General features: G+C 43.1%; 1 protein-coding gene across 1 annotated transcript in view; it reads right to left on the reverse strand.

Moving 5' to 3' along the window:
* The window catches only part of CTNNA1 (catenin alpha 1), a 175,085-nt gene that overhangs the window by 109,986 nt on the left and 40,831 nt on the right, over nucleotides 1-24,268 (reverse strand). The window contains exons 5-7 of the mRNA XM_075010136.1: nucleotides 23,533-23,652; nucleotides 13,524-13,790; nucleotides 12,051-12,254 (exon numbers count right to left, since the gene is read on the reverse strand). Of these exons, the coding sequence (XP_074866237.1) occupies nucleotides 12,051-12,254; nucleotides 13,524-13,790; nucleotides 23,533-23,652 (591 nt within the window). The remainder of the gene's footprint in view (nucleotides 1-12,050; nucleotides 12,255-13,523; nucleotides 13,791-23,532; nucleotides 23,653-24,268) is intronic.

Consider the following 24,268-nt stretch of genomic DNA (forward strand, 5'->3'; position numbering starts at 1 on the left):
GAACAGCATCCAGCTCCAAATCTCCCTCTGACTGAGCAGGGCTATGGGTGGCTCTCCTCTCTACCCTCATGGGAGCACAAAAGCAAAAGGCACACAGCAAACACGGAGCAAACCACAGCTTTCGTCTAAGCCTAGGGCCCATCAGTGCCAGTGTTAATCGCACTTGCATGCCTGCCATATCCTGTGCTGCTTGGAAGGCCTCAGGTGTGGATAGTGCACAGACTATTGGAGGTGGTGCCAGGGAGCACGTGGGACTCTGCTGCTCCATCAAAGCTGGTGTTTCTTCCATTGTGCGGTCTGAGGCACAGTCCAACTTCTTGTCTCTTTACTGGGAGCCAGTGACCTGTGCTTCTCTGCACCCTTCACACCTCTGGGCATCAACGACCCAGGGTGCAGTGCTGATGTTACTGGAGGGGCATTCCGCGCTGAAGTGATGGTGCTCAGTGCAGAGTCCGACCATTGGTCTTGCGGTGTGAGTCTGGAGTCCATGAACACTGCCTCTAAGTGCATCACTATCTTTAACTGTCATCTGAGTACAGGGCCTACAGATTCTGCACTTCTGAGATGTGGCCTTTTCCCAGACAGTGAAAGCAATCAGCCTGAGGATCACTCAGGCTGGGACACGACAAAACAGGCTTTGAGCGGGGTATACTGTCTACAGGCTAAGTTTCAAAACAGGGGAGTGGGGAGGGAGGCCCTAACAGCACTAATCTACAGCTATGTATTTACAGGTACTTAAAGCAAAAAACAAGGGAGCATTGTGCTAAGAGTAAAGCTAAAGCTGAGCATGTAGTTCTAAGCACTGTCGCTGGCAGCAAGAGGGAACTGATGAGGTTGGAGGCTAGATGTGCCCTATACAGTATACACACATGCCACTCAAGGGGGTGACAGTGATCTAGCCCAGCTCCCCCATGGACACTGCTGGGTGTGGGTGTGGGGGGGGCAGAATCTTCCAGCACCAGTGCACGTGGCCTATGATAAATGGACATGAGCAATCACTGGAAGAACAAAGAGCTTTATGAACCCAGAGAAGTGTTTTTGTAAAAAAGTTTTTAAACAGCTGATCTGAAACAAGCCACACTAATTGAAGTAAGAGATGGAGAATTATTATAGCTAATAAAAATGGGGAATTTAAAAGTCAAATTGTGAATTTCATCTGTCATGCTACTAGACAGACAGTGGGGGACCATTAAAAACAGTCAATTTTCACGCAATGTAATTACTACAGCACTGCCAGTATTCTTTTGTGATTTCCTATATTAGCTACTGAAAACTAATGCAATCACCAAGGTTATGTTACCACAAGATGTTACATAAGGCAGTTGCAATCTCTCCTAAAAAAATTTCGGTACAGGTGGATAAAGCCCAGCAGCTAATCCAAACCATATCACAATAAGGTCACAGTAAGAATTAAAAAATTTACAGTTTTGTTTTTCTCCTTTCAGTAATATACATACAATGTTCTCTATAAAGTCACCTGTAATGCAGTTCTAATTTAATGCTCTGAAACTACTGAAAATATGTATATGAACTTCCCTCTAACCGGCAAGTTTTGAACCAGAATCATGGAATTGAGTACTATTAAGGGAGCCTCATATTTACTTTCCCTGTCTAAGGAATACATTTTCTCATTTAACATAGGTACCATGTTAGTGGAATTAAGCATGTTCACTATAGGCTAAAGACAGCAAGAAGACAGGATATTATTGTTTATTCTCTTTTGGAAGAAAGATGAAGGTAATTACCATTTGTCACTAGATTTGTCAGACGGGTTCTTAAATCATTTTAACACATTCACTCAGTCTCTAAACTGTTTCAGCAGCACATCTTAATTGCTAGCCTAGAAAGACTTTGTGCATCATGATGAGAGAGATATTTAGTTAACTCCAAAGCCTTTTGGTCTGAACAAGAGCTAGAACACTGTGGTGTTGGAATTATTTGGGTTACCTGCAGATTTTAATTACAATCTTCACATTTTATAGTGTAAATTGGATATTTCACAAGCATGTGCACACCGCATCAAGATTTTCAGTCAAAGGGCACAGAACACTTAAGATTCACTTTCACTATGTGGAGGAAAAGTCCAAGTGCCTTCCAGATCCTCAGACTGGACTCTGCACTTGGAGAATCGACACCACCACAGTGAAGCAAAATGAAGTTGAGCTCAAGGTGGCATAATACTACAGCCTCCAGAACAGTGGGCATTAAACTAACCTGAAATCCGCTGTTGATTATAGAACGAACACAGACATTCAGTAATTGACTAGGATGTCACATGGAAGTCAAATGCCCTGCCTCAAGCCAGTTAAAAGTGGAGGGCACAGAAATACAGGCAGACAGGCCAGAAATATTCCATACTTTAAATCCTTTCTGTGACACTGTACCAGTGTTCCCTCTGATTTTTTCCATCCATAGGAAGAATAAATGTTATGTGCACCACGGCATGTGTGGATGTGTACCACTAACAGAAAGCATGTGTTGCTCACTGAGTGAGTGCTCTGCTAAGCAGATGGGCAGCACCTGAGTTTCTTCTAAGCAGCCGCCCAAGCACTCAGCTTACAGGGAGCACTGCACTGCACTCCTATGTTCTTCATAGTGGTATTATATGATCAATATAGTTATGGCATATTTCATATAAAATAGGCCATGTGATATATTCAAAAAGGTTCAGGATTTGCTGAATGTGATTATCCCATTTGGAGGCCCCCCCCCCTTTTTTTTTTTTAAGTCAATTTAGGAATACTGACTATGTAGTTGTATTTTACATTCGTTTATACTTGGGAAGGCCCACTAAACAGCTTTTCACTTTAAGATAGCTGGGAGGGGAAAAGCCATTAGAGAGAACAAGAGAGACCTCAGAAGAAGTTTCTCCCCCATGCTGCAGACAGCCTCAAGTAATGGCTACTGTGACATATTGATCAGATCACCTCATGCTGGAATCCACCTTGGGAGGTCAGTATTTTTCCCCACAGACTGCTGCAGGCACCAAGCCTTGAACTAAAGGTTTCCACCATATTCAAAGGCTGTACAAAGCAGGGAAGTGGCATTTTGGTTCATCACCAATTCCCCAACCAAAGAGAGACTTCTGGAAACATATGAGGAACAAAAACTGAACTGGAGGAAGTTCTGGGCCCAGGCTCAAACGATGTGTAGCCTGTGAGTGGAACACCTGGGGATTCCAAGCTGTAAGCAATTGCAGCTTCCCCCTTAAGAATCTGCAGCTTGCGTGCACGATCTTTTAGAGTGAAAATTTGCTATTCACATCCCATCTCTTTAGCATCTGTTTGTTAGGTAATCGCTTATCTTCTGTGGTTAAAAAACAAGTTTATACTACCTGAAAAAAGTTTTGGGAGTCAAAACTCATAGCAGAAAACTATTGTGTATTCTTCTCCACATTGCGGGAGGAAGGTGAATTTCATGAGCTTGCACTGTATATAGCGTCCTTGTATCACTCAATTTCAGGTTTACACTCCAGCTCCGGACCTACCCAAGTAGCTCGGAAGTTCCCTAACCTGGTGCTTTCCTATGAAAGCCTGATCAGTGTTTGCATGCAACTGCTGAATGTGTCCCTGCCTTCATGGGTGTTGGTGAAAGTACAGGCTGGAGACTGGAAAAAAAGCATGTCACAATGATATAGTGTAAAGGGAGCACAGGCTGGTGGGTGGGCAGACTCAGTTGTACACCAGCTCCAGGTGGCAGCCTGGGAATGGAGGGGAGGGGAGGGGACAGAGGGAACCTTTCACACTTGTGTCCTCAGTTTGAGCATTAGAGACTGATACAAATCACAAATTATATTATGCATTATAGTGTATAGATAGGAATAGTACTTCTGCTACACAAACAAACAGTTGGCCCACTATGCCACTGATAATTCCTCCTCCCCACCACACACACATACTTTTTTAAAAACAGTAAAGATCTTAAAGAGTCCTTGAATGGAAAGGAATTTAAAGCATAGTAATATGGCCATTTATACCAACATATAACCTGAAAAACAGATGTCCAATACAAGCCACCACAGGAAATTTGGTAGGGTAATTTTGATAACTTTTTTCCACACAGTGTGGGTCACTGATGTAGATCATGTCAATTCAGGTTACTATTTTCAATGGCGCACAAATAACAGGGCTTCAGGCACATACTGTACAGACAACAATTCAGAATAGCCCGTGCAATATTTCTCCTGGGCGTATATGAAAACGGAGCACCTCGTCAACAGCAAGGACAGGTTGTATTGACAGTCACATTTTAGTGCCTATACCATGAGTCAATTCCCAGGATGCACCTGAAAGAAATGGCCATACATCATGCAGTATTTGAACCTCAATCAGAAGTTTTAAGACTTAAATGTGTTCACTTGAACAAATTGTAATCACTTATAACATGATAAAGTTGGTTTAGACGGACATGTTGGAGAACAGTTTTACTCATGGTCTGCTGATACGCAGACTAAAACAGGAGCTGTGTAATATCAGTTTTTGAGGCAACAACTTCTAGGCAAGTAACATGTCTCTGGCACTAGTACTATGAGACCTCATTCCTAATTAGAGCTACAGGCACTCAATAGTAGTAGTTTGGGGATTTTTTTTCTTTTAAATGTGCTCTGTCATCAGCATTAACTCAGTGAGAGTGTTCTTGATCTTTCAGCAATGCATGCCTCTTAAAGGTCAGGAGACAGTTTTCAAATAACCTTGAATTAGACATTCCTGAACCTTAGCAAAATGTGCTCCATTTAACTTAACCCCACAAAGAATACCACAACGCATTTCAGAAAGGTGCTTGAACTATAAAGTGCCCATTTGAGGTGTATGAGTCTAGACCCTGTGGCAATTTGGCATATTAGAAATGCAAAGGATGGAGGGACAGTGAGTTAAGCCATCACTCAACCCACTTCATTGGTTTGGAGTAAAAAGTAACAAATACTTTGTTATTTTCTGGTGTAGCAGAAAGCTATATCATTTTCTAAACAACTTTCTCTCTCCTGCCATTGTGATCGGCTTCCCTTTGCCAGGATCCTTGAATTCCCTCTACCTTTTCCTCTCTCTAGCCCTCCTTTCCATATGCCTTCCATTGATATTTGTTTAGACAAGACAACTCTGGCTTTTAGTATTCATAAAGCAGGCAAAGCCACAGATAAAATTGAAGAACAAGGGGCTACCCTAGCAAGGACTCCAGTGCCAAATGTCCAAGGCAGCATGCATACGCTAACTCACTGCACCATCTGCTGCCAAAAGGCAAAGAATTCTGCACTGATCCAAACCCTTCTGCAGTCTATATTTGAGGGGGTAAAGAAAGAAGGGGGGTTAAGGCTTAGGTTCTGTGTATTTGTCAGAGTCCCATTTTCCCATCCAAAACGGAAATTAAAAAAAGTCAAGTTGTGTGTAATATTTTTGCACAATGAGAGCATGATAATGCTGGAGGCTAAAATCCTATTTATCTACAGATCAGTAGTCACTGACAATTTCTATGCACTGTTCCATCCATGCCCCTTCATTTTACCTTTGAAAAACCACTTAAGTAGCACTGTTTAGAGCTTCATCAATAAGTGCAATTCTATCTGACAGGTACATTTAAGAGGATTAAGGATTTAGCATTTTGTATGAATGAGAATTTTTTCAAAAGATTAATTCACAGAATAGAGAATGCTGAAGGATCCAAATTTAATATTCATTAATATGGTAAAAAAATTTATACAGCTGCAAATGAAAAGAAATTACTCACTCAGGAAAGCATGGCATTTGTCACTTGGTTACCAGAGACCTATATACCAACCTGTTATTTCAAGAGGTATTTCTCCTCACACCCTTGAAACTTGCTCTACTACTGGGAAGTTATGACACATACCAATTTTACCTGCATTTCATATTTTGAAGAAAGCCTCAAAAACCTATTCTATTGCATTTTCCAAAAGATGGTAAAGACTTCACTACTACAACCCACCTGCTCACTGCTGAAGAGGATATAAAAACCAGAGGGACTGAACAGTTTGGTAGCCCATCTCCTCTCCTCATGCCTATGCAGCTCTTGACACTTATAATCCATCAGTCAATGCCACGATTTTGTGGCCACGAGCATACCTACAATGCGCAACTATTCCAAGTGTGATGAATGGGAACAGTAACTCAGAGACCTCACCCAATTACTTCAAATCAGTAGCAAAACAAAAAGCAGTCAAGTAGCACTTTAAAGACTAGCAAAATGGTTTATTAGGTGAGCTTTTGTGGGACAGACCCACTTCTTCAGACCATAGCCAGACCAGAACAGACTCTTTGTTACTATTCAATCAGTAGGGTTCTATACTAACAACTGAGATGGAGAATCACAGCTTCTACTAGTAACTTCTCTCTTGTTTGTGTCCTATCAGCCTTTATTCCCACTCTTTCAAATACATGCAGTAATAAGTTTTCAAAAGAAGGGGATCCAAGATCTAGATCAGGGTCAGCAAACCCCCCGTATGGGTGCCAGGAGTGGCATGCAAGCCAATTTTCATTGGCATGCGATGCAGGAGCTCAGCCCTGCCCCTTCTCCCCCATGAAGCCCAGGCACTTGCTCAAAGCCATGACACCTGTGGATTAACAAAAGGCCAACCACCACTTAGAACGCTCTGCACCTTCATTTATTTATTACTAAAGCTGTTGTAAGTAGGACTGTTAGTGACTTTAAAAACTATCACTGGCACTTGAATGGTACATAGAAGTCAAAAGGCCAAATTTCAGCACTCTGCCTCAGAAAGTTTGCTGACCAAACTTCTATACCAGACAGCTGCGCTATTTGTCATCACTTATACGGCCATGTGGGGGACTGCAGCAGAGGACAGATTTTTCAAATCTGTAAAGACCAAACTGCACAAAAGCTCCAATGCATCTGTGTACATTCTAGCTTGTTTTTTAATTCTGGGCTCCATACGTTAAAGAACCAAGCTTCCCAACTACTGTGAAAACATCTGACAGTAGCTCTCTCACACATCAAGGAGAGTATGGCACAGGGCAGGGGGAGTGATCCACCCACCTTCCCCTCTCAACTTCTCGTAAGTCAGAGGCTTAGGATTGCCCTGAGCAAGGGGTCATATCCTTGACTTTTATGGCTAATAGCCAATGATGGTCCAGTCCTCCATGGACTTGTCTAGTGCATTTTTTGAACTCCATTTACCTTTGGTAGCCTAAAAATCACAATAATCCCCAACATTTATCCTGAGTAGTAGAGCAAGCTAAATGGACGTCAACCAGGTTTAAGTCTATGGGAACAGTGTCTATACAGAAAGCAATTCAAACTGGTGCAACACCCCACCTGTAAACTGGGTGAAATTTCTTCCTGTAGACAAGTTGTAAATGGCAATGGCACAAAGCATAGCAGCACAAAATTCCATCCTGCCCTTTCTGATCATTAGGAGCGACAGAGAAGAGGCAAGAGCTGTGGTACTTTTGATATAAAAATACCCAGTTTCATACGCCTATTTTAACCACTTCAGCTAATGTTAGTGAAATGTGTGGCCAAAGGCAAGAAACAGAAATAGGGAGGAGAGTTACCTTGCTGAAGGTCAATCTGGATAAAACTTGGGTGGATATTGATGTATTAGGAAGAGATTGGCAAGAATTGTATCTCTCTCTGGTATTGTGGCTGTTAAATAATTGAAAGCTTGAGAGTATGTTATACATAGGTCAACTACAACTCCCTGTCCCAAATACAGGACAGGGAAATATGGCAGGGAGGGGCAGCTCCTCCCTGTTCCACCAAGCCCCGGGGAAGAGGCAACCGCTGGAGCTCCCCAAGGTCCAGGGAAGCGGCAGGGACATGGAAGCTGCCCAACTCTCTCTCAAGGCTCGGGGAAGTGACTCCCACCAGCAGCTGCACCTATGCAGCTGCTGGTGGAAAAAGTCAGCAGGGGAGGGCTCAAATATGGGACAATCTATCCCTTTAAAAAGTCAGGACACCTTTTTGGTGTCCCAAATGTGAGACATCCTACTCAATACGGGACGGATGATCACCCCAGGTTACAGCTGTAGTTGTGCTTGCTTTTTTTTTGGGGTGGGGGGAGGGAAACTAAACTTCAGTTTCTCACATTGAAAAACCACCTGGATTGTTATGTCCCTCCACTGTCAGGCTGGATCAAGGCGTTTTCTCCTCCTCCTGCAGTACCATAGCGTTTAGCCCTCTAGACAATTACAAGAAAAATTTCGATGGGAAAATTTTCACAATACAAGCACGAAAGCACTCCCATAAAGACAGAATTCAGTATCTGAAATCCAAGCATGGCAGTTTAAAAAGGATCATATCTGCAGAGCCTTATATGGATATAAAAATCTATATCCTCATCTCATCAGCAATTTGCAAACATGCATCCACAGCCTTTCAGGGCTCTAGTTGTTGGTTGAATCCTACAAATTGGACTGATGGAAGTTTGTCTTGCAATCTCGCCCTCTTCAGGGAAAAAAGAAAAAAAAAAAAAAAAAGAGAGAGAGAGAGACTTGGAAGAAAATGTCTCAAAAAACAAAAGGCCTTAGCCTCCGAGAACCTCTGAGCACATTGTGTGTACGTCAAAGAAAAAAAAATACCATCCCTTTGTGTCTTGGAAATGCAAAAAAGTCCACATTATAGCTGGACAGTCTCTACAGACTTCATCACAAAAGGAGAACATTCCAAACTGCAGGTGTAAAATATGTAGCCTGATGGATTATCTTACGTTTGGCACTTGTATCTAAATTTGTTGGGTAAAATACCCATCCTCAAAACTGGCATTCAAGTTGTAAATCAGCCGCAAATGGAATGGCAGTGAAGTGGAGAAACCAAGCTCATAGAAGATGATTGCTTCAAAAACATGCCAGTTACTGCTGATAGAGGACAGATAAGATAAAATAGGAAGAGGAAATATGCACAGAAGTAAGTGAAGAGTCCAAAGTCTAGACACCAGACACTGGGGGGGTACGGTAGGGCACAGGATTCCCTTCTCAGTTTAATTTGACAGTCACATTTAATGCCAGCAGGTGCTAAGGGCACTAAAAATCCTCAGACACATCTGGTGAATACATCTCACTGCTTAAAACTCTGTATTTTTAACACGTGGTATCAAATGGAAAATGTCATGCCACATCACAGTAAGAGCTTGATACCCATAACCTTTCACAGAGCACTTAGGGGTGGACCCCAAGGGACCAGAGAATGTGTCTGCTTATCCACCGAGTCAAAACACCAAGTTTTAAATCAGAGTACACGCTACCCAGGAACAGCTATACTATCTCTATGACTTTTGGAACACCCCTCAGATGCATCCCAGCAGCTATAAAAAAGTCCTTAGGAAAAAAGACTAAGGGTTAATCCATACTAGGGAAACAAATCAATTTTAGATCTAAAATTCTAGCTATGGCAATTGCTTAGCTTAAAAAAAAAAAAAAAATTGACGTATCAGAAATCAACTTCCTTAATTAGGACAGTTAGGTAAGGAGAAATGGTCCTATCAACCTCCTCTTCTCCACACAATAGCGTGGAATACAGTGGAAAACTGCTAACCGGAGAGATCAATTTTACGCATCTTTACCAGACATGCAAAAATCAAAAACGCCTAAAGATTGACCTCGACCAGGTCGATCTTCCCAGAAGCCTCGACATGCCTAAGTCTGGAAGCAAGTCTGCCTAAGGACATTTCTATCCTCAAATGCACATTTCCAGTATAATCCTGCCTCAGTCTTCCATTCTATAACTTGGGACTTTTCAAAATATCGGCTATCACTCAAATCAGATTTATGACTCACAATTAGACCTTTGCGATTTAAGGAAGGACTTACTATTTGATCATTGCCTTATACCAAAAATTTACTTTCCTTCTTCACAGAAGATTGCAGAAAAGTCTGCTTAACTGCAGAAAGCCAAATTTCACAGCAGTGCTTTGCTTCTTTTTCCCCCAATTACAAATGTCTGTGTGACTCATTCTTTGACAAACATTTGAGATGTTTCTAGGTTTGATGCTTATTTTAACATTGTCCCACATTTTCACCATGACTTATTAGTTGCTTTTTCCACTTGACTTCACTGAACTTTTAATTTTTTTTTAAAAGCTGCCTGTAACCACAGTATGGCTGGGATTTTTTTTTTTTTTTTAAACATGTATCACTAATTTCAACACTGTATTACAAATAAAAAATTAGGAAAAAGTGGAAAAAAAGTCTTCCTAACTCAGAGGGTACATTTTTAACTACTGTGCCACACAGGCTAACAGTACACAGCTAAAGAAGATACACATCCTCACAAAAATAAACGCATAACCTTGAAGTCTTACACCAGTAGCCAACCAAGCTTTAACATCCTCATTCTTCCTACAAAACACGAACTCAGACATTTACTTCTTACTAGAGCTTTAGAGCCAATAACTCAGGCATATATTCTCAAATCTAACCACCATATTAGGTGACTCACATGAAAGTATAAAACACCTTGTAATATCAATATCTTGCACACCATAGAAATTTCCTAAGTGTCATCAGTAAGTGGTTTGCTTCTAACCTGCCATACGAATCACAGCTATGGTAACTGGAACTGTTCTCCATTTTAATACTTAATTTCTGAATTCTAGCAAGCCTTATAAGTTAGTTTAAATGAACATTGTAGAAAGTATTTCCTTTTAAATGGGTATGAATTTATTGCCTTTCAGTTTTGTTTGACTGTCCTGGTTCTATATTATAAAGATAAGTGTTATTATTCACCCTGATTTACCTAATCCTCCTCTGTTCTTCTACACTTGGAGGTGTTCCCATGCCACTCATCATTTTTCTCATCTCTGAACCAACCTCTTCTACTTCAGGCTTTAGCTGGCTTGGCCAGAAATGGACTCTATCCCCAAGCCCCATCCACTGCTTCTAGTTAAAAATTAACTCAAATGTGCACTCACTTGTCTGTTGTCCATAATTAATTTTATATTCCACTGTATAGCCCATTTACCTAGTTTTGTAGGTTACTTAACAGTCCCTCAAGAAGCTGACTTGTTTTCCTTTATTTAAATAAATTCCGACATCTACAAGTTGCCATCTGAAGTCCAGTACCTTCTCTAGAAGATGGTTAACAGGTCCAGTGCAGGGTTCCCTCTAATTCTTTCCAGCTGTGGGCAGAAACTTTGTTGTTATGTGCACAAAGGCATATGGAGATGTGTGCACCACCAGTAAAAACATATGCTGCTGGCTGTGGGTGCTCTGCTAAATCTCTCCTGGGCAGCTGCCCAAACCCTCAGCTTACAGAGAACACTCGTCTAGAGCTTAGTAATAGAGACCATAGAGATAGTCCCTTATTCAGCTTTCAACACAGCAAAAGGCTGACCTCTATTCTTAGTTTGCATTAAGCAGGGTGAAGCTAGACTACTGGAAAACATTAAGAGCCGGGGGCCCAAAATATACAGGCTGATCAAGTCGTGTGTGACATAACTGAAATAAGTGTATCCACATTTTGCAGAGAGAAAAATGAAATTGCAGATACTTTAACCATTTTAGACAGTCTAAACGTCAAATCTCCTTAAGGGCAAACTGCTCAGAATCCAGTGCCAACAATCGTTTTTTTTGTGCATCACAAAAATACTGCAATTCTCACACTGTAAAGTTAAAATTCAAGAATCACCTTTGACCAAGTTGAGTGAAAGTAACTCACAATCAATCCTAAAATGCAGATATTCAGTTACAAAGTTATACTTTGAGTATACACAAAGTTAATTGAAGAGATATTGAAACACCATCTTCCTCACATCATCCCCAAATTGTCAAAGTCCTACTCTCCAATTACACTTGACCTTAGCCATAGAAGACCAAGTCGTAATTAAATTTGTAGCATAAAGAAGAATTAGAATGTCTTTTTAAATGTAAAATGACAATTTCCAGACTTAGGATATTATGTTGATATATTTTCTTGGAAGGGGAAGGAAAGAAGGTAACCGTTTCCATCTTCCGTATTACAATTCTCTTCATGCAAATAAGATGCTGTTTAAGATCAAGGAATACAGTTTCGTTGCTAGTTTTAAAGCCCTTCACGAAGAAGTTGAACAGCAGCCTTAAAATTACGATGTCAAGAATACTCACATTCCCCATGTACTCCGAAAGTAGATCCTGCAAGGCCTGTCGCACTGCATTACACTCTGCAACTATGCGTTCCCGTCGGTCATCACGTGTGCACGATGAATCAGCCATTAGGGCTGCTCCACTAATGATGCTCTCCAGGCGCTCTTCTAAGGAAGGCCTGAAACGTTCTTCACTGAAGCTCAAAGGATCCACAATAATTTGTTTCTAGTGAAGGAAAGTTTACAGTCATCAGTAACAGACAACATTTGTTACTGTTTTTTCAAACAGAATGAGCAAGTCCTGGAAGAGTTACAATAATTCATTCTCAGTCAACCCCCAAAAACTGTGCTTGGGATAAAGAGGAGCCATTTTTCTCAGGTTGTCAAGCAAATTTTTCAGGGGCTTCCCCAGTGGTTTAAGTTACTGCAAGAAGTGACCAGTATTGAATGTTGACTGCTGAACACAATTTGGGCACAAAATATCATGTTGCAGGAATTAAAGATTCAAAGATGGGGGGCGGGGGGGAATCAGGTTCACGCTACTGAACTCTAAGTAACTAGATTTCAACACAAAACATTTTGTAGATCAGTTTACTGGAGATTATGGCCCCACTGATTTCTGCAGGCTGTGAACTGAGTTGTCCAGTAAAGTTTCGTCTCAAGGCTCTGAGACCATACTTCATATTAATTTGAAACAGTATTTTTATAAACTGTTTAGGAACCACTTGGTGCATACACTCCTGCCCTCTTCCCCAAACAAAGTCTCCAAACTGAAGAAATCTAAAAGATGATAACACTGCTTTCTTCAGCAGAGTGCTTGTAGTGAGATCTCATGTTACTATGCCATTAAGTATGCCATCACCACATTACTTATTATGTTCTTGTAGAGTAGTATTTGGTGGTAAAGAACATGTACTGTCATGCTATAGTGCATTAAACCATTCAAGTTATATTGATTTTCAAAATAATGAACTAAATATATTGTGATTAAGTCTTTCCCCCCCCAGCAAGGCTAGTTTGGCAATTTACAAGTCTCCAGTTAGAATCAGGGTGCTTTTTGTGTGTATTTATAAACAAATTATCTTAGCATTAGGAGCATAAAAGTTTTGGATTATCACAGAATTAGGCCAACAGTTTCGGCCTTTAATACCACCTGAAAGATCACTTTGTACTGAATTACACTTGTCTCAGTGTTCACTCTAACCTTCTCCATCCATGTGCAGAATAAAATATTATGTACACCAAGATATGTGCAAATTTGCACCACCAATAAAAACAAAAAACCTAGCTTTGGTGCTTTGTAAAATTCAGCCAGGTGGCATGTGAATCTCACCTGAGGGGCTACAAATGCGCACAGGTTACAGAGAACACTGGATTTCAGTAGACTGCTATAACAGATTATCCTCCCTCAAAATACAAGTTTTTTCCATGGGAGTTTGTTGCTTTTAACTTTGCAAGCAGATTTAAGTGATTTTCAACAAGGTTCAATACTTACATCAAAGTTGTTAAGAGCATAAGCCAACTCTCCCCCTCCACCCTGCTGCTGGGCAATATCATCAGATGCTGTGGCTTGGGCTGCATTTGAGATGCCTGTGACCGCCTGCTGCAGTTGTTTGTAAATCAAGTCCCTGTTGGCTTTGTAAGCTGCTACATCTGGGTGCTGTAGACAGGCCTGAGAAGCAGTATATAGTATAGGAATGTTCTTCTGCAGAATTCCTCTGGCTGCAGCCATCTGATCGCGGTGACCCACATCTTTCAATTCCTGCAATGAAAACAATCAATAGGTTGAAAGAATTGGGCTTGTTTAGTTTGGAAAAGAGAAGACTGAGGGGTGACATGATAGCAGTTTTCAGGGATCTAAAAGAGTGTCATAAGGAGGAGGGAGAAAACTTGTTCTTTTTGGCCTCTGAGGCTAGAACAAGAGGCAATGGACTTCAACTGCAGCAAGGGAGGTTTAGGTTGGCCATTAGGAAAAAGTTCCTAACTGTCAGGGCGGTCAAACAGTGGAATAAATTGCCAAGGGAGGTTGTGGAATCTCCACTGCGGGAGATATTTAAGAACAGGTTAGACAGATGTCTATCAGGGATGGTTTAGACAGTACTTGGTCCTGCCATTGGGGCAGGGGGATGGACTCGATGGCCTCTTGAGGTCCCTTCCAGTCCTAGTATTCTATGATATGAAAGACATTTTTGATGCTCAGCATCTACATACTTTCCCTGAAGAGGCATTGGAATATGATCTTTGCTAACAGGGGCTGCAACTCAGCTGAGCCATAGTACTTCCCTGGCATTCAATTAAAAGTTTGGCTACCTTTAGAACAGCTGCTGCATGAAGAGTGATGTTATGCAGCCATCCATAATCCTGCTCTCTAAAATTACAAGTGAGTCTGATTTATTTGGTGATGAGCTTTTGTGGGACACTTTGTTAGTCTTTTTGTTAGTGGTACTTTACTGCTGCTTTGTTTTGTTGGAGTACAGACTAACAGCTACCTCTCTGCTACTAATCTAATTAGAAGATATTACTTGACGTAAGAACAGACAACTGTTCTCAATGCTGAATGACAGATACAACAAGTACTTGGAAATTTCTGAACAAACCTTACTGAATTAAGTTTGAGAATGACCATATTTCCCAATTGTGAATATGGGGCACCTGGTAAAATTACCTGTCTTCAGGCAAGTTCATTGTCAGAGCTATGCAATACAACCATTCAAATTAACATCAAGCTGACTGAGCTCCCATTAAAAAGAAAAAGTAGATGGATACCTTCTTATCTTTAAAGGTGTTAGGGCTCACAACAGGAAGAGGAGAGAGACTCCTGTAACACCTCTCTCGGCAGGGGAGATAAGCAACCAACCTGACCCTCCCTGCACAGTGCTCTGTTCCATGCCTGGCTAGGCTCCAGGTAAGGACCCACCTCTCTTGGTGCAACACATGGGGGTGTCCACAGAGGGTCACTTGCCCTCCCCAGATTTCTGCCACAGTTCACACCAAAATGTGACCAGCAGCAGCATTTTGGGGAGAGGTAAGGGAGGAAGGTATGACTTGGCCCACGCCATCTCTTCCCACATACCCCCTAACCATGGCTGGAAGCAGCCTGTCTTTTCCCTGCTTACAGCATCAAAAGACAGCTAACGCATTCAGACTGCTACCGGCTATGGATATAACCCTATCACCTCACCTCCTTCCCCCCAGCTACAGTGTGAGCAGGAATAAGTTAACTCCTGAATCTGCATTGTGCATCAGGGACCAGGGAACCTGACTATAAGGGCTTGAGTGAATAGGGCTGAGAGGAGACCCAGCAGGGCCAGGTGCTCAGGGGATGGATCAGCTCTGTGCTCTCTGTGGGTAGGACAGAGTGGGTGAAGAAGGTGCTAAGCCCTGCCCATGGAGCTGCTGTAAATCCTGCAGGTTTAGGGTGTAAATTAGCCTGGAAATTACCCCAACCCCCACCAGCACTCCAGAGCTTAGCTGTGGGGTGGAGGCTTCCCTATCCCAATGCTATGAAGTGCTTCGGCACATGTCGGGCTCAGATCCTCCTGGCTAACATCCTGGGCCACAAACACCTTGGGCTCACCCAGCATGCCGACCCAGCCAAAGGAAGGAGCCTGCCAGCCAGGCTGTTGGTAAACTGAACTCTCCAGCCGGGGGCTGGTTCCTCACACAGCACTGGGAGCAGGACATGCCCAGCCAGAGAGGCCATGGAGGAGTAGCAGGGCCAGAAAAGGAAAAAAGCAGAGGTAGGACAGCAGGAGTAAGGAGGAGAGCACAGAAACCTGCTGGGTGCACAGCAGAGAGGACACAACTGGCAACCCTCCCCAGCCACTGCAGCTCACAGCCAGTGCTAGCCAGAACTGGGATGGGTGAGGGGGCAGGGGGTCTGCTGGCCAAGAATCAGCATATAGCGAAGGCGGTGCTGATTGACCAGTAGGGAAAGCAGCCAGCTTTGCACATGTACCTTTGCCCCGCCACCAGCCTTGCATCTGTCCCCCGACTGTCGGCCAATAGACAGCTTCCCCGCCCACCCACGACTAAGAGGCCCCTCTCAAAGTGAGGGGGGAACCCATTAAAAAGACATGGCCCCAAATGAAGTCGGGGACTACTAAAAAAAAGAAAAAGAAAACAGGGATGGGAGTGGAGGTCAAAGGTTCAAAACAAGGGAGCCAGAGGGGGACACCGAGCAGAGAACCCCAGAGAGCGCCCACTGCTCCTTGAAAGCCTCAAGGGAGCCAGTGGATGCTGCCCAGAGGAACTCTGCCTGGATTCGTGAGCAGAGGGTGGAACGGAAATAGGCCCCACAGGTTGCAGGTCTCCCCCTCAGCCAGCATCCTCTCTCCCATGTTACAGATGGCTACTTTAGCCACAGCCAGGAGGCGGCTCAGGAGGTCCCGCGACCTAGTGGGGCCGCAGATGGGGTGTGCTAGGATCAGGAGGCATGGGGAGAAGTGCAGCCAGAACCTTGGCGGGAGGTTCTGGAGGAGCTGGAAGAGGGGCTGCAACCTGCCACACCCACAGATCTGTGCCAGGGTCTCCCTTGTGCTGCAGAAGGAGCAAGTGCTGGGGGGGGGGGGGGCTGTGAACCATGCCACGTACACTCCCATGCTCACTGCCCCGTGGAGGATCCTGCAACCGATGTCCCCGGCAGGCCACAGGACCAAGGTGGAGTAGAGGCTAGCCCACCGGGGCTTCCCAACTTCCGATGGCCTAGAAGGTCCCGCGAGTTGTGATCGGGCTGGGACGCAAGGGTGGGGAAATGGAGTATGTGAAGCACGGGCATGTACAGATGACGTCTCGGCGTGGTTCAGTGTGCAGCCAGCTGGGATGGTGACGGGGAGGGGGGCTCAGAGTCGGGTGCCCACGGACAGATCTGGCGGGCCAGGCGTTAGAGGGGTGTGCATTGCACCTTCCTCACAGGACCTGGCTGATGTAAAACATGAGCAGCGGGTGGCAAAGCAGCCTTCACCTACTCGAGTACGCGCCGGGGAGTGTGTAGCGTGGAGAGCCCCATGCGCTGGGCGAGCATCAGGGACTCCATCCAGTCTCCCCAGTCATAGTTCAGGAGGTCTCCAACCATAGTGGTTCTGCACAGGGCCAACTTCCGACGCACCGTGGGGGACTCCAGCACCTACGCACTAAGATGACGGTTGTAACGGGCTCCGCGAGGAGGTCTTGTCCCACGGCAGCTCCTAAAGACCTGGAGGCCAAGAGCAGCCAGCAGGTGCGGAGGAGGTCCTGTTAGAAGGCTGGCAGCTCCAAGAGGTCTCGCTGATGGCCTCTCAAAAGGTAAATAAAGGAGCTGCCGGTCGTATCGGAGACCCCTGAAGTGATGGAGGAAAGCACGTGCTAGCAAGCTCCACGCCGGACCATCTGCACTGTTGCTGTTAACAAGTCCCTGCAGGGCCTGGGAGGTGGAAGACATGGACCTGGGTGCACAGACACGTCAGGTCCTATCCCCCACCACCCCCTCCTCTGGGGGGAGATGGAGAATCCCTGCAGGGACCCAGTGCAGTGATGGCCAGAAGAACTCCAGAACTAGCTTCTGGAGGTCAGCCAGAAATTGTGGGGGCAGGACCAGGGTGTTGAGACAATGCCAGAACATGGACAGGACCAGCTCGATAAGCACCAGCGCTCTCCCTGGCAGGGAAAGACACTGGAACAGTCCTGTCCACCTCCGCAACTGCTCAGCCACCCTGCCCTCCAAACTGGGCAGGTGGCTACCAGGAATCCAGCCAGCAGGACCTGCCATCTTTAATGGGAGGAAGACAAGAAATATGGGACAATTTGCCCACTTTTGGGTAAAAGTCTGAACACCTGTAGGAAGGCTTAAATTGGTCTAGTCACCTTAAATTTAAGATCTCTTATGAGTTACTTGTATTAATGTACATATGTATGTAATACTGTGGGGCTGCATTTAATTTCTTTAGGCAGAAGATACCACTAACGTCAACACTGGGGAACGCTATGAACTTCAAAAGACTAAAAACTTTGTGTGACCCTCTGGTTTTAATTTAGTGACTTTCTAGGAAATTGGTTGAGGACAATACATACTACCTACCTCCAAATCCAGCCTTTATCTAGCTGATTAACTATTCACAGCTCTGGCAGATGAAAGATGCAAAATGGGTTGGAGCCATGCTTTGATTTATGTGCGTGTCTGTTCTGAACAAAGGCAGTCATGACTTGTACACACAGAAAGCAGGTGAGGTTTGAAGGACTCTTCTACATGCCTGAGCCCTCGCTGGACTTGGGATGATCTCTAGTAAACGTGCTAGCACATGCATAGTTTAACAAAAAAACACATCTTTTATCTGTACTGTTTTTACCTTAAGAATAAATGTGCTTGCTTAGAGCTTTGTGTTAACTGTAGCAATTACATTGTTTATGGACTTCTACTTTCAAGTAATCAGTATTTCCTCTTGAATCTTCAGATAAAGGTAATTTGTATTCATTTAGTGGTAAGACAAATTAGTTTTTACTGCCAAGTCTGACAGACTAAATTTCAATACTTTTTCTCCAAGATGTATGGAAAAAAGCTAGATAAATGCTTCTACAAACAGCAGCATAAGTATAAAACTCAAATTATGAATCTTAACTTTCAGTGTCTAAATTGTTTATTCAGAGGCCATAAAGCTCATACTTCAGGCGTTTTCTCTGAAATTAAGTTATTTTAAAAACCTCAACATTTTTTGCTGTATATGAACTCAAATATCTTTCAGAGCAGTAGTACGAAGTCTTTATAAATAGCAGCTTACAGAATCAAGTCTTCCACTATAAGCTACATTGAGTCAAACACCATAGCATTTTAGTTACTATCCCCCTTCTCCCTCCCCTACTCCACCACTTGAATTTCATTAAGACATAAAGGCTGTGTCTAAACTAGAGCAATCTGTCGACAGATCGTGGCCAGACTGCCAAGCAGACTGAAAGAGCAATCGGCTCTATCAACAGAGAGCAGCAAGACTGGCTGTTCTACTGATAAAGCAGCCAACTAAAAGCACAGCAGGCAGGGATGTCCACTGTCCCGGAAGCCATGACTGTCAACAAAGGGGGCGCCAAAACATCCAGACCCGCTTTCTGTCAGAGGCATTCTGCCTCATGGGGGAGTGACAGAACGCTGTCAACAGAAGTGTCATGTTCTGTCGATTTACAGGTCAACGAAACTCCTTGAGAATGTAGACACGCCATGGGTTTTGTCAACAAATCTCTCTAGTATAGACATAGCTAAGTGGGTATTTTGGGGGGGGGGGGGGGGAAGAAATCAGAGTGAAAACACGTTTTACTTGAAGAAATCTATATTTATGGCCAACTACATTCCAAGAAAATGAGGATGTACACTAGAGATAGGAGTGTACCTTGCATTACATGTAATTGAGGTGAAAGTTCACTGACGTACCAGTAATTGAAACAATTCTTTTCTAAAGGAAAGTAGTAGTAAGAGTATCCAAAAGGAGCAAATATTAATGGAATGTGAACAAAAGCCATGTTTTCCTTCCATGAAAGGACAGGCAATAACAACCCACTCTTTCCTCTTGGGCATACAGACTATGATAGGGTCCCACTGCCATAGCATAAAACACATCCAGGATAGTGTCACACCATTTAAATCAACACCACCATCACTACCCCCCTTAACAACTGCCTATAAATATGGGTCAAGACACTGAAAATTCCATGCACATTTGTCAGGGACAATGGCTTAGAATCTGGCTTTATTTTTTTTTAAATTTTCTGGCTTCAGAATCAATCAGATCATCCTTTGGTGTTTTCTTTTAATCCATGCACACAAGTAGTAATGGAAAGGCTTTCATAAAGGAGAAATGTATTTAACTACTCAAGAAAAAAGTCTCAACCCAGTAGTAGGTAACATGGCTTTTACTGTAGTGAAGTAGCACATTCTATTAACTGGCACTCAGGGGCAGCCACCATAGGGATTCCCCCCACCTGAAACCAACTGCCATGGAGCTGTCTGTGCTGGTAGGGTGGCTCCCTAGACCTCAGGAGTGTGGCTGCCGCCCACCCCCACTAGGGTCAGTTGAGTGGAGCCAGCAGCCCTGCTCAACTAACCATACAATCTGATCACCTCACATCCCACACTCCCCAGGGATGTCAGATAATCAAGCTTCTAATGTACTACACTGTAAAGGGGCTTTTGGTCATGATGTATTTGTTTTTAAAGCTGTGCAATGTTTTCTTCACTCCCATTTAGAAAGTTTGAACATTTAATATCACTGGGTCTTCTGTTATTGAGTCTTGTTCCCTCAACACACTGTCAAGAACTAATTCTGTCTTCTCTCTGATCTTAAGGTATTTAGGTTTTGTCTACATTTCAAAGGGGTTGCTGGTATACTATACTTGCTGGTATACTATACTCGACTTCTGCTTAATAGAGACACAGCTTCTTTGGCTTATATAGCTTAAGCCAATTTCATGAATGAATAAGCAATATGAATTTCCACTGGTATAACTGCATTGACACCAGAGTATGGTTGACAGGGTTATGGTGTTTAGATTGTGATTTCTATTTAAGTACTATTTGTAGCACAGTAGTGCCCTGAAGTTCTAATCAGGATGAGACCCACCCCCATAGTGCCAGACCCTGTAAAACACAGACGAAGCCTTCTTCCTACTTCACACTGCCACCAATGAAAGAGTTCTCATCTACTCCCATTGAGTTCTACAATACTTGTATGTCAGCTGTTGCACATGTCTCAGGTTGACGTCACTGCTGCCCCTGACAGGAACAGGGAAAACCATGCAGTTCCTGGCTCCAGGCAGTGGAGGAGTGCCTGGAACCAGGGGCAGCCTGGCTTCCCTCCATTCCTTGGAGCTAGGAAACTAACCAGGGCTCCTGCCCTGGTCAGTTTCCCAGCTCTGCAAGCAGAGGGGATCTGGTAGCCAGGCTGCCACTTGGTTCCCGGTTCCCTGACACTCCAGGGACCAGAAAACTGCTCCTGTCAGCTAAGAACAGTGCTCAGCAAAACACAGACTACTGCACCCTGGAAGCTAAGGTGTGTCAGGGAAGCTAATAAAAGACTACAGGCAATGAAGAGGTAATATTACTGTTAGAAAGTGGTAGACAGGGACAGAGCTGCCATGAATGATAACAGATCACATAATAATCCTCTTCTCTGAAAGGACAAATGCAACTGGGGGAGGGGACCCAGAGATCCCCAGTAAAGCACGGAGTACTGTGGTCAACAGGGCACCTTCTCTCCAGGGTTCAATTAAGCATGTTCAAACTAGGCACACTACATGGAACCCCAGAAGATTGACCACAACAGCACCAATCTTCCACTTAGTGTAAAAAAACAACCAAGTCCTAACCCAGTGGCAACAATTTACAACTAGTTTAGAGGAGTTCTCCCAACCCCTTTTTCTTTTAACTTTAAAATAATGCCTTTTTTTGGAGTCAAGTATCGGAGGGGTAGCCGTGTTAGTCTGGATCTGTAACAGCAGCAAAGGGTCCTGTGGCACCTTATAGACTAACAGAAAAGTTTTGAGCACGAGCTTTTGTCAGCAGACTCACTTCATCAGATGCTGGTCTTGGAAATCTGCAGGGCCAGGTATAAATAAGCCAGAGCAAGGGTGGGGATAACAAGGTTAGCTCAGTCAGCAAGGGTGAGGCTTACTACCAGCAGTTGATCTGGAGGTGTGAACACCAAGGGAGGGGAAGCTGCTTTTGTATTTAGCCAGCCATTCACAGTCTTTGTTTAAGCCTGAGCTGAGAGCGTCGAGTTTGAGGATGAATTGTAGCTCAAATTTCTCTGAGTCTGGTCCTGAAATTTCTTTGCTGTAGGATAGCTACTTTTAAGTCTGCTACTGTGTGTCCTGGGAGATTGAAGTGCTCTCCTATGGGTTTTTGTATATTGTCATTTCTGATATCTGATTTGTGCACATTTATTCTTTTACTTAAGAGACTGTCCAGTTTGTCTGATGTAGATAGCAGAGGGGCATTGCTGGCACACGATGGCATAAATTATATTGGTAGATGTGCAGCTGAATGAACCCACAATGGTGTGACTGATCTGGTTAGGTCCTGTAATGGTGTTGTTGGTGTAGATATGTGGGCAGAGCTGACAACGAGGTTTGTTGCACGGATGGGTCCCTGAGTTAGAGTGACTGTGGTGCGGTGTATAGTTTTTTTTGGAGTATGACCATGATATTTGGAGGTCCAATAATTGTGAGCATCTATAATGAGGAACTCTATCCAATTTCTGAAAGGCAAAAACTTACCAAATCAAATCAAATCAAATCAAATCAGAGAGGTAGCCACGTTAGCCTGTATCTTCAAGAACAACAAGTTGTCCTGTGGTACCTTATAGATAAACAGATATTTTGGAGCATAAGGTTTCGTGGGCAAAGACCCACATCTGTTTGTCTATAAGGTGCCACAGGACTTCTTGTTCTGAAATCAAATGAAGTTAGCCACTTGTTAGACATTACTTACATTGGAAGAAATTAAAACAGGGATTGGCCTAGTACTGTAAACTCTTCCATATCCAGCATTCCATCATCCGGAACTCTCAAATAACCAGCATTAAACCATAAGTAAATTTTAGTTAGGTTTTCCATAAGTACAGTGTAGCGAAAGTAAATAAAGTATAAGTTAACAGTGTACAATACTACTGTTTGTAAATCAAGTACTCTGCATACATTTGTTTCCTAATATCCAATCTTGTTTCTCCTCTAGTGTTATGCATTGCTAGGTATGCCTCTCTATTATACAGAGATATCTGAACATCCACCAACCTCCCGGTTCCAGGGCTGCTGGATATGAAGGAGTTTATTATATCACAGTTTACAGTCCTAGCTCTGCCACTATCTTGTTAGGTACAAAGCCCCGAGGCTCTAGTAACATCATATTTAGAAGGACAATAGGCACTCGACAAAGAAATGTTAAGTTTAATAATTGTATCTTACAGCAAGAGAAAGAAGAAAACAGACCAAGCAGAAGTGTAATGCAGAAGCCAGTTAAGACCTATACTAGGCAGGTGAGGCATTATGAGCACAAGTATTTCTCAAGTTTGTCTTCTGTCACTCCTTTCACGAAGCAGATCATATAGCTATCAACTGCAGATTTAGAAAACGTACTGTTTTGAATATCATTCATTACATTTTAAAATATGTATTACCCAATTCTTTATTCATATAAAGGAAGCTAATATAACAGCCATTGTCAGTGATAATCTAGAAGTTTTATTCATACAAACAGAATGAGCGCTAGTGCTATGTTAACTTAGAAAGACCAGCACACATCTGACTAATCTACCCATCTTTTACTTTCCAACGACATTGACATTTTTTCCACTTACTAGGAATGAATCATGACAGAAAAAGCATTAAGCAAAACAAAATGTGTACACATTTAAAATTAAACCAGAGTTGACTAGATTAGCCAGAGGTACAGATACTGACATACATACATACATACATATTTATATATTTTTTTTTCCCCCACACTCTCTCTCCTCCCCGCCCCATAGAAGGCTACACTGTTACTGTACCTGCTGTCTCTTGGCCGCCATTATATTAAGCTTATCCACTTCTGGTTTAAGCGCTTTGTACTGTATTCCTAAATCCTGTTCAGTGCCTGCATTTCTTAGTTTCAGGATTCCTTCTTCTACCTACAAAAAAGTGTAAATATTTTTAGCCATCCAGTGTACAATTCACAGAAAACTCCAAAAGACACGTTATAGCCACAAGAAGTTTTGACTTTTTTTTTTTTTATTTTAAAATATACTTAAAAGGTTATTAGACTAAGGCTATGTCCACACTGCACTTTCATTGGCAAAACTTGATCAGATGTGCTTAAAAATAACCATGCCAACAGATAAGTTTTATGTACTAACAGTGATGGTTTAGACAGCACGTTGTTGGTGGGAGATGCTCTCTTGCTGAAAAAGCTACTCCCCCCCCCCACCACCACTGAGGTGGTTTTATTTTGTCAGAAGAGCTCTCCACTGCTGACAGAGAGCTTCCCTGCATTTTGGCTGCTTTTTCTTCCAGGCTTTTTCTCCACAATACATGCTTCCACATATTTTTCCCCCACATTTAAAAAGGCAGTTGTCCAGAGCACAATATTAAAAAGCAACATTAACACTAGCAGGCACATAAAAGTATTATTGTGTGTGAGCACACCTATACGATAAATGTGATTCAAACCTCAACATCTGAATGAGACTGAGGGTCTCACTTCTTTCCTAGTAGGTAGGACTAGTTTCTGGTTACTCTCATCCTCCA

Source organism: Carettochelys insculpta, chromosome 15 (genome assembly GCF_033958435.1).
Source record: "Carettochelys insculpta isolate YL-2023 chromosome 15, ASM3395843v1, whole genome shotgun sequence".
Classification (NCBI taxonomy): domain Eukaryota; kingdom Metazoa; phylum Chordata; order Testudines; family Carettochelyidae; genus Carettochelys; species Carettochelys insculpta.